At 37.8% G+C, this 17,264-nt stretch overlaps 1 protein-coding gene across 1 annotated transcript in view; it reads right to left on the bottom strand.

Annotated features, from left to right (window-relative positions):
• The window catches only part of OTOG (otogelin), a 113,974-nt gene that overhangs the window by 78,048 nt on the left and 18,662 nt on the right, over nt 1-17,264 (bottom strand). Inside the window, exons 13-20 of the mRNA XM_075712101.1 lie at nt 15,998-16,106; nt 14,561-14,607; nt 13,442-13,587; nt 6,629-6,761; nt 5,451-5,628; nt 3,478-3,602; nt 1,777-1,989; nt 5-170 (exon numbers count right to left, since the gene is read on the bottom strand). Of these exons, the coding sequence (XP_075568216.1) occupies nt 5-170; nt 1,777-1,989; nt 3,478-3,602; nt 5,451-5,628; nt 6,629-6,761; nt 13,442-13,587; nt 14,561-14,607; nt 15,998-16,106 (1,117 nt within the window). The remainder of the gene's footprint in view (nt 1-4; nt 171-1,776; nt 1,990-3,477; nt 3,603-5,450; nt 5,629-6,628; nt 6,762-13,441; nt 13,588-14,560; nt 14,608-15,997; nt 16,107-17,264) is intronic.

The following is a 17,264-nucleotide window of genomic DNA, read 5'->3' as shown; positions in this document are numbered from 1 at the left end:
CTACCTCTGTACACATCGTTCAGTCTTAGAATTCAAATACATTCCAGAGGGACAAGTACAGCCTTCAACACAATCACTGCTGCACGTCTCTGGCACAGACAGCGCTTGGCAGGTTTTGCCACAGGTAGATACACAAGTACTGTACTCTTTTGTATCTTCACATGAAAGAGCTGTCCAAATGAAACAAATCGCTCAAATTACAGTGCAAGGAACTCAAGTACCTCCCAAGTTTTCTGATAAACACCTCTATTCTTTCATTCCAAATCACATTAAATTCCACTGAAATTGCTATCTTGGCAGTATGCTGTATAAACTACATAGATGTAAATCCGCAGTAATAACAAGTACAATGAAGTCTGCACCATTAATCCAGATTTACACTGGGGAAACTCAACAGTTGAAGCTTTTTCCTCTCTAACTCTGAAAATGCTTGGCTCTTGTGCCTGGGCTTTGGGAAACACACAGGAGCTTAAAGAAAACATTAAAAGCAATAAATAAAATGTGCATACTTTGCACATGTTGCACAATACCATCTTAAGTTTTCTTATTTATATACATACATATACACATATATAATCTCCTATAAAGTTCTTCTTAAAAAAAAAAATCTGAAGTTCTTGAAATACTAAAAAGATTCAACTATTTTAAACTCTACAAGCATGACTTAAAATATATTCTAATAAAACCATACTTGCTTCTAGAAAAGTAAAATAAAATTAAACAGCTTGAATGATTCACTCAGTCATAGTGGACACAGCCATTCATGTCATGACTGCAAGCAAGCCAGTCTTTTCAGATATACATACAGATACTCCAGCTTGAGATACTTAAGCTGGACCAACTTTCCCAAATCCTCTTTATCATGCATTACAACATGGATAATTACATTATGTCATGAAAACTACCAGATGTTAAATTCTTGGATGTTCCTTAGAAAAGACTTTCAGCCTTGTTTATGGAGCCAAACCTACTGAAACAGCAGGGGTGTCAGTTTAGGGTTTTATAGGGTTTCCAATTCTGTAATTTTAAAGAACGTAGATGAGGGCATTACATGTCCTATCAACATCTTTTGCATCACTAAAAGTTCATATAAACTGAAGAATTTAATAGTATTATCCCACTTCTCTACTTGTGAGGCTTTATAGAGCAGATAACAGATATCACCTTCGGCTACCTCTACACTATCTATATTCCTCCATTCATTTTAAATTAAGTATCAACAATAACAATTCTCTACACTTATTTCAGCACTCTGTGTATTTCAGCGTCACTGACAGTAAGAGAATAAGCTAAAAGAGATTGTCAGACAGAAGTTGACAATAATCCAGCTGAAACTGCTAAATATGTCACCATCATTTTTCATGTAATTCATTTAAAGAATTAGATAAACTTAGCATCTATGAGGAAAAGAACAAGTCTATTTACACAGCTTATGAATAATATCAACAAGGCTATGAGATATTCAAAGCCATGCAAGAGATATAGACATTTTTAATTCTGTACAGATTTGAAGCCCTCCAACTACTTCAAAAAAATTTTTGCATTGTTTAAGTCAAAAGAACTAAAGAAAGCCAACTATAAAGGAATCCTCTAAAAACACTGGTACTAAATCTGTCTTGAAGACAAAAAAAAAAAACAAACCCCAAACCTTGTCCTGTACACAAAAGATCATGCTAGAATCAATCCTTTCTCATTTAATTTAATTTTATTTTCTGATTGTCATTCTGAAGTCCTCAAACAGTAATTATTTGAGACTAGAAGTGAAAGGCAACTCACCGCAGTCTGGGACACCTCCTCTGAAGTCTATTACAACTCCAAATCTTCGGCAATGATGAGCATAATGGGCCAGAGCAGAGCAAAAACAAATCTGTCCACATTTGCAAGTGTCTCTTCTGCACTGCTCAAAATAGGGAACAGGACTCAAATAGGGGTAGCATGGAGCAAAAAGTTCTTTTGTAAGGATGCTACAAGCTTCCGCTGCGTAAGAGGCTATACAAATAACAGATTGAACACTGTATCAGTGAGAGAGTTTAAAAAGACTTGGAATAAAAAGTGTCTTCTATACAATGCAACTGATCATAGTTACACACTATTACCATATATATCTTTGTGCCTTTGATATCTATACAACTCTATGGAAGGACAGAAAAGACATTAGATGCTCATAGTTTTCGACCTGTTCTGGGAGCGATTTTAAGGTATTCGGAAAACCTTACAATGTGCAGCCAGTGCCTATATAGTGTCTCCTATCTTTAAACTGATTCATGGGTGCAGGTTAGGCAACAGATGCGACACACTACCCAGTGCCTTTCATAAACACACAGGATTACGTATCTTTCAAGTTTAAGTTATTCCCAGTAACTGCTTCAATAAGTCAGTATTTCAAAGAATAATCCATTACCCGTTGTTTCAGTTGCATAAGGCTGCAACCACACCCAGAGCGGCTGGCTTGGGGTAGCACTATGGCAGGAGAACAAGAACAGCATCAAATAGTTACATAAGAAGCTCCAAACACAGCAGTCACCTGAATATCTTAATCCTGAATGCATTAAACAATTGTGCAACAGTGGTCAAAAGAAATAATATGCTATAGTAGCATACCCAGAAAGAGATAAATTTGTATTTCCCACAGAATAAGATAGATGCATAAACTAGGACTCGACAATTCCTTTTCCAGAATTTCCAACTTCTTGTACAGGCCACTTTTTTTCTACATTCGTGTCCAAACCCATTACGAAGAATGCAGCCTCTTAGTGCTGCATGTTGCATAAACACTTGAAAGACATGATGATGTTGTAGCAGGAGACATTATTATTATTTCCTAGCACTGCTGAAGTTACAGGCAAAACCTTAATCAATATTTTACCTCTGTATCTTGCCTAAAAGTGTGTAGAGTCCAAGACAAGAAGTGGTAGGGACTGTGAAATGGATATAACTGACGATCTACAAAGTTCATCATTATTAAAACATGTCTTAGTGACGTGGTCCTCATGGCATCAGCCACTAGCATCATTCCCCAACTGGGCCCTTTCAGCTGAACCTAACAGCTGGCAGTGCATAAGTATCTTTCTCCTACTTGTTCTCCTCCATAACAGACAACTAAACCAAATGTTTCATTTTTTCAGTACTTTCAAAAATGAATACTGCAATACTTTTAAGTCTCCATCTTAACTAGCAGCATCACCAATACTAGACATAATACCAACCTTTAATGTATGTCTAACTTAACACATTGTAACTGCAAACTAGAAATAAAAAGGACATATTTCAAGTGCCTCTGCAAGTATCACAAAATACTTTAACAATACACTATATGACTTGTTAGGGGATTGAACTCAACAAATGCTACCTTTAAGTATTCATTTTTTTCAGTGGGTAGGACTAGTTATTACTTAACCTGATCCAACTAGGAAAAGTCAGCACAGATACAATAACTAGAAATGCATTTGTCAATAACAATTGACCTTCACTGCCCACCTGTCTGCAGATGAATATCACATGGATCCATTTGTGAACTATCATGCACAAGAACACATGCTGATGAAGTTTTCCATGTGTTTCCAAACAGCTCTGGAGTGCTTTCAGTTACTCCAACTGGAGATCTTTTACAAAACAGAAGTCAGTCACAGAAGATACAGTGAATTTACAGAATGGTCTCAGTTCTACCACCCCCTTCAGCACAGCTGATTCAAGCTCCCCATCCACTGTTTCATATTCTCATGCACTCTCCTATAAAGCACTGTCAGCTTAAGTTTCAGGACTCGACTCTTTCTTTCCAGGCAAAGGCCCAGAAACGAAAGAGAAGATGTGCTCTAGAGCCATTAGATACTTTGTAAGGAAGGACAGATAAAAACAGACCAAGTTCCATTTTCACAAGAGAAGGAGGGAGCACCACTGTCCTGAAAGTCTGCACTCTCATTCATAATTTTGCCTCCTCAGTGATATCTGATCCATTTTTTTCTCTACCTATAATTTCCTGTCTGTTCCTGGGTAGCTGACTTCCCAGGCTCTCTAGTCCCTGCAAGAAAGAGGAAGGAACAGAAATCCAAGGCTCCAGAGATATGACTGCAAAAGCAATTGAAGAGATATCCACGAGGTGCAGGTAAACACAGGGGCAGCAGAAGCCAAAAGATAGAAAGACTTTGATCAAAATACCAAGGCACATTAATATCATATAGGGAGAATGATCAAAACCATGCATTTAAATATGGGATGTTACACTCTAGGAAAAGATTGCATTAGGCATACAACCAGTAGTATTACTTCTGGTAAAGTAGCTGGGGGTGGAGATGTTGCAAAAGACACCACTGTCTATGGCAAGTCATCTCCCAAATCTGGTATGGATCAGGTGTTTTGTATACATGTCAAGATGCTTGCACATTATGGTTTGTGTCACATCTCAGCACAATTCCTCAGTTCCTGTAGTTTAAGGGCTTATTTCACAAATATCAACTGTTGAACAACTTCCCACTTATTTGAGAACAAGTCCAAAGACTGTCAAAAATACACTACAAAACTTATTTGCTTCAAACGGAGAAATATTTTTAGTAGTTTTACATATATATCTCTTCATTGAAATCCTGTCTATATATTTCCTAGTCTCATTATAAACAAGAGTCTGAGAACACTTTTTAATCTCTAAGATAGAAATTGTTCAAAAATCCGCTACAATATTTGTGTGTGTATGTTTGTGTATGTTTTTAAATGGGAACTATTATGGAAAGTTTTCCCATTTTTTTCTGTTAGTTTTGATTCAAAAAATTCCAACTGTTTTAAGAGAAAGAAGTTCTCCTACTCTTTTTTTTTTTTTCCCTTGGTCAAAGAAATATTCTGTCATGCTCTAAATTCATGTTCTCCTTCTGCCACTTCCATTAGGCTGCTTGATCCTCTGGAAGCAAATTTGTTCTTTAATATCTGTAGGAAATATGCTGCAAAGAAGCTGGACAAACAGCAATCTTGACTGTGGTGCTCAGGCAGCTCTAACCACCTTTCACTGCATCATGACGAAGCGAAGCTCAGGCAACAGCCAATTCTGTTGCTGGCCTGCAGACACTGAACAATAGAGGCTCTGTCAGAGAGAGCAAATTAGAACTTGCAGCAGAAAATGGGAGGTGGAAAGAGACAAAGAGGCTTGCAAGGAGGCAGAAAGTCCCTTACATAGGACACTCCATATTTTGGACAAAACTTTTCAGATAAACTAGCACTTTTGAGTCATATGTATTTCATTGTATTTTTATATTAAAATATTTTAATGAAAACCTGGCTTGATATCCTGTATTTGAAGTTACAAATTTCTGTTAGCAAACTAAAACCTACTATGTCACTAACTCAAAACTTCAAAACAAATTATTCTTCGTGTCTATCCATTCAGCTTCAGTACATGCTTGATCTACCACTCTAACTGTAGATACTCATATACTAGCAAATAGAAATCTTGCAGCTATTCATACAAAAAATCATCTTCTGTATTTCCATTGAAGGTTCCACAAAGGCCCACAGTATCATCTTTCCACCGTCCATCAGCTTGAAGGTAAAGCCTCAGTCCTTCTCTGTCATACAGTATCTGTAATCCAATGCGTGTCTTTACTTGAACAAACACAGAGGAGAGTTTCCGTATTTCAAATAACTCTGGTAAGTAAAAACAGAGACTGTTGAAAGGCAAAGGAAATATGCTTGTAATTTGCATTTTGTTTCTTGTCATTTCACTGTTTTTATCATTTTGATGAAAGTTACATTTTTTTCCTGTTAAGACCCTATTTTCCTCTAATCATTGATTTCTCACAAAAGGTTACACTGATTCAGAATTTAAAGAAGACAAGAAACTTATGACAGTCACCACACTTTCTAAAAATGCATCCAGAGTTCACTGGATTATTCATAAAGGTTAACTAAAAGCAAAACAATTTAAAGACACAAACATTGCACATAACATTGCAGACCATTTATTTTAGACAACCTAATCCTAACACCAGCAGCGTGCTTCCTGTATTAAAGCCTTTTTGGGGAAATATCCCAAAAGCCAAGGCCCCCCAGACATCAAATGTACTAATGATCTGCATATAAAGCTCTCATTGAAGCTAACATTGAATCTCACAGAACACAGTCATATGTTCATATGTAGCATACTTAGTAATATCTTCCAGAGGGAGAGATTTAAAAACCTCAAAAGAAAAAACAAAAGAAATTTTTTGTCTGGAAATCTTTAGCTTATCTGTAAGGGGCAAGAGGGCTTCTTCCACATATTTACTTGAGTTGCTTACAAAAAAGGGAAAAAATCATTCAGTTCAAGAATCAGAGAAAAGAATTTCCCCTCAGAAAAGAGCTAACCAACCTTGTAAATGTGAGGGATGGCATTTGGACTTGTTAGAGACAGAATGTACTCAATCTTAACATAAGAGACACCAGACCAACACAGCTACTGTGCAACTCCTACCATTACTGTAAAAAGTACATCAGCAGTTAAGCAGTCAATTTGTGAAATATTTCATTAAAAGTTAACAAGGTTAATATGAACGATATACCACTTCAGTATGTTAGTAATATTGACAGTATCACAACATACACATATGCCATTAAAATACTGCTTTAGTGCTTGAGAGGAGTTATATGTTTATATATTATTCCTTACCATCTGCATAAGGCAAGTTAATTTTGTACTGGTCATATACCAGAACATCTCCTGAATGGGTCAGAGTCACTTGCCTCTTGGGGTCTTGCTTAAGAATAAGGCTGACTGACTGGATACATGATCCATCGTGGTTCTACAAGTAAGAGCAAAAATTTATTTTTTTTTTTTTTTTAAATATTTAAGTAAGATGAATGCTAAGTAAGAGTGCAAGTAAAGCTATAATTAGCAGGGAATTGAAAATTTTCAGTTGTATCTTGCTTCTTAGCAGAGCGCACTTGTAAAACATACAGCTTTACAGCTGAGTAAGAAAACTTAGCATTTTGCATTATTTCACATGTATGTTAAAATATAACGCTAACCTGTTATGCAAATAGAGCTCAAAAGAGAAACTTAAACAATTCTTATAGTTTAGTACAAAGACACCTGCAATTCATGAGACCCCCCTGATTAAAGGCCCACTGAGGTTGAGTTAATGCTCACAAACAAGGCTGCATTATCCACACAGCAGTGCACAGAAATCCAGATCTGTACTTTAAAAGTGTTCCAATATACTCAGGTTCTTTTAAAGCATATTTAAGATACAAAACTCTTTCAAAGGCAAACAGTAATGAAAGACAGAAGCATCTTGTGAATCATTATTTAAAACAGAAGTTCATTACTTCCGAGAGGAGTTGTGGTGTATGTTCATAAGCTCCCTGGATGAATATTGATGAAGAAAGGCAGCATTGTGACAGCATAAAATATCACAATATCCAACTGCCCAACTTGCTTATTGTTACTACCGTTGCTTATTCCTACTTCCATTTAGGTTTTTTTAAATCAAAACATCATATTAAAAAAATACATGAAAAGGAATACTGCATTTCAGCCTGGATGAAACACACTCCAAAGAAATCCAAGATCAACCTCATCTACCTTACCTACACCCATCCTCTTCAGCGGCACTTCGTTGTCAACATTACCAAAAGCAGCTAATTGACTGAAATGCTAGTATTTCACAACATAAAGCAGCTACATGGCCTACAGAAGAAAATTTCACAACAGCTTAAAGATCAAGAATTGAATTCAAGTTAACGGCTTTCATCAAAACAGAAGTCAACTAGAGGACATTTGTTCTATGCTAGTTAAGCTGCATTTTTTTTCCATTCAAGAAAGTCCTGAAACTGGTTGATACCTAAATGAACTACTTGATATTCCTGCATGTTTTATGTTACTCTAGTGATCTTTGACTAGACACCATACCACACAGCTGGAAAGCAGCACAAGTCTGAGGGCTACTGAATATTGGATGTTTTCAGCATATTGCAGTAACAACTAACACCTGTACTAAATAACATGGAACCTAGCCAGACAGAGGATTAACACTAGTCAGTTCCTATCAAAGTTTCCAGACCAGGACTTCCACCTTCCAGAATAACTACAGGTACTTTGGCTTTCAATGCCAATAGGAAAGAATGTTTATTAAAGCATGTTTATCAATCACAAAAGATTACTGGATTTTTCTTAACAGAATGAAGTCGATCACTGCTTAATTTCTTAAAAAGACAAATGTTCTATCACAGAGAATCAGGCAGAGGTGGATCGAGAGATTACTTGAACTTTACCATGGTCAGCATCCTGTAATTCACCTTGCTGCATGCTGAAAGACATCAGAATCAGTCCACCTTGTACTTTTCTCTTTCCTCTAGGAAGGAATTAAGTTTCTGCCACTCGTGCTATACTCAAATCTCTTTACTACAGCTTCCGAGACATCACCTTATTTACTTTGGCATAGTGTGGCTAGATGAAGTTAAGAGAAGACTGTCTATTCCCTGCCATCTACTGAGGAAAGGGGGAAGCACCCAACTGCTGTTTCTTCTGTTCAGCCTCCTTCACTCCAAGACCTTGTAACCATTTAAAAGGTATTCAAGAACAATGACAAAAATTGGGTCTGGTGACTTTTGGCACAGTATTTGTTCATTTTCCTCTCATCTTGATTATGCATCTTCAATGTCTCATATACCAAAACATACACAGACATGTCTGAAAAGAGCAGCCTAGGTCTCACTGCAGGAAAATTCTCATTGATTGGATCTGGCCCTGAGCTGCAGTCCAGGAATGTCCAGCAGAGGTGCAGGAGGCTACACTTTCCAGTCCCACTGCCTACAGTGAAGGCATACCTGATAATGAAATAGCAAAACATTAAGCATCTTCAGTGCTGAAAGAGGCACTGAACAAGATTTAGTTAAAATATCCCTACCCTCAGAGAGTCGCACTAACAGCAAAATTATACTACGAATAGGACCATTTATAGTGCAAGCAGATTAGGATGTTCAGTTCAAAGATTTACACTTTTATCCAACTCTCACTGATTTTCACTGGGACTTCCCTAGTACAGGGCAAATGCTGCCCTACTTCATGAAAACAATTATAGAGCTGCAAGGATCTCTGAACACTACCATGTGATAGATGCTGAAGCAGCACAGAGCAGATCATCTGTCAGTCCTTCAAGTATCATGGACATACAAGTACACACACTGGTCTGTAAAGATTAAAAACTACATTCAGAATTTCCCTGTCTCTAAATAATAGTGTAACAGTGATCCTTCACCAACAGTGATAAAACAAAACGTAAAGATAGCAAATTATAAAAATAACTGGAGGTATTTCATCAGCTCAACCAGCTCTCCTGGACTGATGGTGAAGAGAGGTATCTGCATTGTGAAGCCATGCTCTTGTAGTTTATCCTGTTCTCTTGCCTTACTAAGAAATTAGGTTTCTGCACATACCATTCAGCAACAGTGGCTATAAATTGACAATTTTGTCAACCTTATAAGCAGCTGAAAATAAAAGAATACCAGCTGGTACACAGCAGACCAGAGCCAAGAGAACAACCCTCCACAGCACATACATTACTACACAATATTGACACAAGTTTTATTATTCTTTCATGCTGAAAGTGAAGGAGAAATTCTGCCTGACAATTATTCTCTGTTCCAATGAACTGCTTCTTTCACAGCACTGCCCCTGCCAACTTTCAGCAGGTGTTTTCACAGGAATGGCCATTTCTCTCACTAGACACTTAAAAAAAATCCTATATTCAGAAGACCTTGTCATCATACAAACTACAAAGCCAGTGAGGTTGTCACCTGAAACTCAGATAAGGTTAAGCTGTGCTGATCACTTGACTGATTCTCCTTCCAAGAAATGCTTAAACAAAATTTCACATTGTTTTGAAATAACTTGTTGCCTGATGACTGTTTATGTCACCAGCTCTAAGGCTCTAGATGACTGGATTCTTTGTGATTCAGAGAGCTAAAATCTCCCCAGGTATTTTCTTTCTGCATTTTTTTAATCTGCTTGAATGAGATGGGACTGATAAGCTTTCTTTAAAACAGCCACACAAAATATCAAACCATCAAGAAATATGAGATTCTGCACTACAAGTCTTTTAGCTTCTCATTTCAATTCCTTAATTTTTATAACTAGGAAAAAGATAATGGATGGTGCCTAGGGAACTGTAAAGCAGCTCTTCTGCCAAGTAGTACAAACTAGTTGATAGTTAGACACTTGAATAGCTGCAGCAAAGCCCCACATTCTTGTGCTATACTACACAAGCTGTTCTCACTGCCCTCTCACCACTTGTAGATTGATAATCAAATTAGCAGCACTTAGCCCTGGAACATACCACATAGGCCTCTGATCACCCACCTGGCTGTTAATGTCCAGAACACTTCACTCAAACCTCCCTAAAAGTCTATACCTATTAAGGACTGATCAGGCTAGCTTTGTTAAACTAAGTGAAATATGAAGCCCAACATGTAGTAACAGCCAAGAGAATCTGTTTTTTCACCTACAAACCACTTGGACACAGAGACACATTAAACAAAGTCCCTAAGTCAGGATGAAGAATATGGAAGAATTACCGCAAGGCTTTGTGGTCTCACAAGTGCTGCGGAAAGCAAACTAATCTGATTATCACTTTCCCCAACAAAAGCATCACCACAACAACTACACGAGGGACACTTCTGCCTGTTTTGCACAGAGGTAAGTGTTCTGTAACACAAAAGGGAATGAGAACCACAATACATATCCTGCATATTACCATAGCAGATATTTGCTCCAGACCTCTGTTGTCTATTGATAGGCTTTTCAACAGGTCACACTGAAAGGTATCTCACCATGGGCTTCTGCAAGAAGTCAATCATGACTCAACCTTCATTTGATAAAAAAGTTGCCTAGGATGTTTCTCCTGGGATCCCCTCCTTTGCTTACCTTCAACCATACAGCACAGGACACAGCTTCAATACACAGCCATCCTTCTCAAGCTTCTTGGACTCCGCAAAGTTCTGAGAATATTATGCTAACTGAACAGATTTATGCCTATATTGAATGTTTATGTTTTGTTTCACAGCTATTCTATTTTTTTTCCTTCTAGATTATGATACTGGCTTAATCAACTCTTCAGGATCCCAAGGTTAGCACAGAATGAAGCCAGCTAAACTCATTAAAATCAGAATAAAGCTAAGTCAAATATGCACGAATTGCAGCAATGATCAGATACATCACATCTTGAAACAGTCTCAATCTTCCCATAAATAGGGAATACTAGCAGGATCACCAAATTCTCCCCAACCCAAAGGGTGATGCACATAGGGATTAAAGCCTAGAATCATAGAAAGCTCTGGGTTGGAAGGGGCCTTTAGAGGTCATCTAGCCCAACCCCCCTGCAGTGAGCAGGGACAGCTTTAACCAGATCAGGTTGCTCAGAGCCCCATCCAACCTGACCTTGACTGTTGCCAGGGACGGGGCCTCTACCACCTCTCTGAGCAACCTGTTCCAGTGCTTGACCACTCTCATTGTAAAAAATTTCTTTCCAAGAAGTTTTTTTAATGTGCATGTCCTCACCAAGATCTCATTTCACAGCCCCCACTGTACCTCTTCTACCTCAAGGAGCTAGAGGCTATTAGAGCATAATAAAGCAGTCGTATTCACAATGCCGGAATCCACTTTTTCAACACTGGTAACTTCTGTGCCCTGTCACATACCTCATCTGATGTTCTGATCACTTCTTCTAGGAACCATAGAAGAGACAGTAGAACATTTACTTGCAGAACATCCAGTTGGAAAATGTATTTGGTCTCTATCCAGTTAAGCTATTTTTCTTACCTCTCAACTTTTATCACTGAGATGAGAAGGGGACTCCATGCACTCAGTCTCCCATCTCTTACCTGGACTGCAAATAAATCATTTCTATTATAATAAACTTGTCGATGCTGCTTTAACATGACTGCCTTCTGCTTAAAGGTCTTCTCTGTCATACAGATAAGTAGGTTTTAGTGCACAAGGACAGAAAGACTTTACTGAAATACGCCTTTAGAAAGTGTGGCATGACAACTTATACGACCATTTTTCTTCCCAAGGAAATCTGAAGTGCACGAACAATGTAAGCTGCAGAGAAGAACAAATGCAATCATTAGTGTATAAGGACTTACAGAATCACACATTTATTTAGAACACAAAAGAAAACTACTATAATGAAGTGTAAGTAGTTACCTCCACAAAAGTAAAAAGAAATGGTGCTAAATCTGGTTTTATGCGAAGTACGTAACTGCAACAATACGGAAGCTCATCATGCTAAGAACCAAAATCTGGGCCTAACATAGTAGGTGGTCTAGAAATACCACAAAAAGAATCACATTTAAGTCTATGTACACTTCAAATATCTATACAGTTGCTCCTAAGTAAAAATCCTTACACAGACCAATGGAGACAGAACATAAATCTGGCCAAGATACAAAGTTTAACATCTTGCTCCAGCAGCAAGTCCAGCAGCTTAGTAAGTAGGCATCCACAGTAGCATTATGACCTTAATACAAATGTGGGCCAAATTCTGCCCTTATGTGCATATGTAGAACTTAAAAGTCAGTGAGAAAAGCCCAACTCCAGAAAACAGCTCAACTCAGTCAACTACATTTCTCACACCACCTCTGTATGTTAAAGATCTATTCTAACTTGCCTTAACTTCCTCAAAATTACAAGGCCTATCAAGACTGTAAGAAGAATGAAATGCTGTAGTGAAAATCTTACCAGTGTCCATACCTCACAAGTGCTCAGAAATCCACATACACAACAACAAAAGAAAGAGAATGGGTCTCGGACATAAGCAGATTAAATATTTGGAGACTTCTGTGTACAGTATCAGAAGATTTCAAATATAAAGTAGGAGCACCCTTAGTATCAGCTATATATACACGCACATGGACATCTGGCTGAAATAAATTGTACAGGATACCAACTTAACAACAGTAACACAGATGCATACATATACCCAAATCCAAGAGACCTGTCCTAAAAGCTATCCAAAGTTTTTCAATATAAATGTAAGTAAAAGTGAATTTCAAGCTGCAAGAACAAAGCTAAGAGAAATCTATACTCAAGGCACAAAAAAGTCATTTTTCCTTCAAGCAGTAGGCTTATTTTGTGCTGGCTGCAAATCCACAAAGATGTGCTCGGAAAGCTCAAGAAAACAAGTCATCATCCAGGGTTTGCTGCATGAACCACCATATGCTACTGAATGACCTCAGTGAACATTGAATCGGAATGCTAGCATAATCTTTTCTATTTACCACAAGCAAACATGAGAATTTACCTACAGACGTCCTCTGCACTGTTGTTGTTCAACTATTTCATCATTATGGAAAATTGTTGCTACTGATTAATTTTAATCTATTCAGTTGCAGGTAGGGTTTTTTTTGTACAAAAAACCACTCCCTCCCCCCAGTTAATAAACACTTCAGGATATAAACATTACAAGAAGTTTCTAAGCCTTACCTGTCCACAAGGAGCATTTTGCAGCGATATAGTAAATGCTCCAGACGTACGGCTTTTTGCTAGAATATATTGGCAGGTAGCTTGGAAAGTATATTTGCGCCCATCAAAGGTCATGAAATGAATGTCTCCTGAAACTGAGCATTCAGCTGACAAACATAGTAAATAATGCATTTAAGTACGTAGAAAATACAGTGTACTCTCAACAGTTATTACTGCTGTAGAGTTCATACACACTGATGCACGCTATAATTTATAAAATTGCATTCATATTATAACCAGGTACTAGGAACACTGTTAGGAACTGAACCTTATCCTTGCTTTTGTTATGGAGTTCCTACCTGATGCCAGGCCAGGATACCTAAACAATTCTTCCCTCAGGAGGAGGCAATAATATGTGTGATCCTTACATTCTGGGTATTTGATTTGTGGCTCTGAAAGCTGATTTGCAGAAACATTAAGCACTCCCACAGTTAACTGATAACTCTGAGACCAGTGCTTGAATCTGTTGGCAGCTCTAAGAACCATGAGGCCATGGATACCTTTAAACTGCAAGTCTTTTTGACCTTAATCTCTGTAGTTTATCTGCCTGTCTCAAGTGAGAAAAACACCCCTCATTCCACAAGCATGTTGTGAAAATAATTAACTGATATTTGTACAATACCTAGACACCATATCGCTAGCCAGAAACACTGGGGGACCCCTCATTCCACAAGCATGTTGTGAAAATAATTAACTGATATTTGTACAATACCTAGACACCATATCGCTAGCCAGAAACACTGGGGGGTGGGGAAAGTAATCTTGCCATAACTCTGTCAAGTGAAGATTGCAGAGGAAACTTTAGTTGAATGACAAGAATGACCAAGTAGTACCATCTACCAGAGACATTATAGTGATATATAGGGAGACATGTTATTGTGCTAAGCTGAAATGCAGATGCCTGCTATTCAGACCATTTTAATATTTAATCTACTGTGTGTGTAGATGCATTTATATGTAGCTAGAAATAAATATACAAATTATATAGTGAAATATCACATTAAGATCTAACAGTAATATTTTACACCAAGTAAAAATTCAGTTATTAAAAAAAATTAAGTATTCAAGACTTTCACATACCTGGACATGTAAGATTTGTACAAATCCACTTTCCTCCAATGCAAGTGCTGAAATAAAAACACAAAGGTTTCTACTACTTTTTTTTTTTTGTGAAGTGTGTATGGCTGTGTCCCTCAGTCGTTCCTCATGGATCCCTTCTCTATGAAATGAGCACCAAGTGTCTTGAGTCTCACAAAAGAGTACAACAGAGCTATCACAGTCACTAGAATGCCTGGAAGCTGTGGCAAGAGCTTGTCTTGAGGATACAGTCAGGTGAAATTTCATCCATGCATCCAGTAACGCTATCTTTAGCTCCTTGATCACCATTATAAAAGTTAAGGATGATTAAAATTGAGAAGAATAAACACAAGCAATTTGAATCTTATTACTTTAAAAAAAAAAAAAGAGAACTGTTGTGAAAAAAAAAAGTTGCACATCTTCAAGCTCATCCATTTTCTTCAATTAAGTTGATCCAATAAAAGGCATTCTCTCCTCTACAAACTTTTCTTTCCAATGTATAAAATTAACTTAAAAATTCCCAAAACAGCAGCTTAGTGTCACAATAACATTAGGTTCTTCGTGTCCAAGTGAGACAACACAAACGGGAGACAAAGTAAAGTCAAAGTAATTCTCCTGTTAAGATGCTGAATACTAGATTCCTTTTAGTTTGAGGCAGAGTTCAAGATGAAAAGAATATTAAACATTACAGTATTCTCTGCAATAGCTGTCATTCTTCCTCATTAATTAATTACAGTTTCTTTTAGAATCATAGAATCGTCTAGGTTGGAAAAGACCTTTAAGATCATCCAGTCCAACCATTAACCTACACTACCAAGCCCACCTAAACCAATCAAGGGTAGACTAGACTAAACCATATCCCGAAGTGCCACATCTACCCGTTTTTTGAACACTTCCAGGGATGGGGACTCCACCACCTCTCTGGGCAGCCTGTTCTAATGCTTGACTACCCTTTCCGTAAAGAAATTTTTCCTAATTTCCAGCCTAAACCTCCCCTGGCGCAGCTTGAGCCCATTTCCTCTCATCCTATCGCTAGCTACTTGGGAGAAGAGACCAACACCCACCTCACTACTACCTCCTTTCAGGTAGTTGTAGAGAGCAATAAGGTCTCCCCTCAGCCTCCTCTTCTCCAGGCTAAACAACCCCAGTTCCCTCAGCCGCTCCTCATAAGACTTGTTCTCCAGGCCCTTCACCAGCCTTGTTGCCCGTCTCTGGACACGCTCCAGCACCTCAATGTCTTTCTTGTATTGAGGGGCCCAAAACTGGACACAGTATTTTATCTTTCCCTTCATTGCAAAACATATGGAACAACGTTTTTGTATGTAGAAACAGTGAGGACTTACCAACTTTATGAAATTTTTAACTGAAATAGGCCTTAAAGAACTTGTCTCATGACCATGAAAGGATTAAGTCCACAGTGTAAAAAGAAAAATTACTAACCAGTTATTACATTCCTCATAAACCACTGAGCCCATTTCAAAGAAACTTCCATGGTAGTCACAAGGACAGTCCATAGGCTGGACACACAATTCATTTTCATAAATTAAGCCTAAAAGAAATAAAACCAGGACAAAAAAGTGAAATATCTGTACAAATGGCTGATGGAGCACTAACAACTATACCCGAAAACAACACAAATGTTCATCTATGACAATAAAACTCTGGATTATTTGGTAGTCATTTTTGCAGAACAAGTGTGTATTTCAAGTATATTAAATAAATTACATAACATGGACAAAGTCCCTAAATGGCTTGAAATACACTAACAATAGTATGAGTAACAGGTATTTAATATTGGGGGAGAGGAAAGCACCCACACACACAAACACCAAACCATGCTGCTTTTAGTACCTTTGGCTTCTTTTTTGGCACCTTTACAAATCTTTGCCTCTATGTTTTAAAGCACTGTTTGGTCCTTATTTTACTATAATGGATTTTTTACCTTTTTTTTTTTTAAATTATTCCATTATTAGAGAGCCAGAAGCTAAAAGACTTTACTAGCCCATAAAAGATAAAAACATATGACAAATGTGATTATACTTATAAATCATCAGGGTATGTATAAAAGGCAGGACTTGAAAATCCATGGCATAACTTTTTCTGTCCTCTTTTAGATAGAATTGTGTACCCAAGAGAAGCCAGTAACAAGGGCACCACTGGACATCAAAGCATATTTTGGTAATAAGGATAAAGTTTTGCTACAGCCCACATCAGTAAATACCTTTCCAGAACCATACAACAGTGTAAGACTTTCTATATAAAAACCTGTTTCTCGTCACGTGAATGAGTTTTATTCATGTCACATTTTTGAGCTCTAAGCACCTGACCTTGCAGACATTCTTCAGGAAAAAAACCCCAAAACCCCAAAAAACAACCCACACTTGAAACAAAAACCCCCCAAAAAACCCAGCAACCCACTAAAATACACACCACTCCCCCCTCCCAAAAAAAAAGCAGCAACCACCAGAATCAGGAGGATGGCTGCCCTGTCAACAACAGAGCAACCCCGTTTTTCACTCAAATTGTGGAGCTCTATGGCTAGAATGTGGATCTGTGCTGAAACCTATTCCCACTTGTTAAAGAGAGGAAAAGGCTCTTGTCACTTACAAGGAAAACAAGGTCATTCATCCACACTCTGTTGGCACTGCATTTATAAAGAGCTCCTGGGAATGCCTTAATCTAGCCAGGCCATACAGGTATGTGAACT

Source organism: Pelecanus crispus, chromosome 6 (genome assembly GCF_030463565.1).
Source record: "Pelecanus crispus isolate bPelCri1 chromosome 6, bPelCri1.pri, whole genome shotgun sequence".
NCBI lineage: Eukaryota > Metazoa > Chordata > Aves > Pelecaniformes > Pelecanidae > Pelecanus > Pelecanus crispus.
Note: the sequence above shows the minus strand (reverse complement) of the source record. Positions and strands in the feature narration are given on the sequence as shown.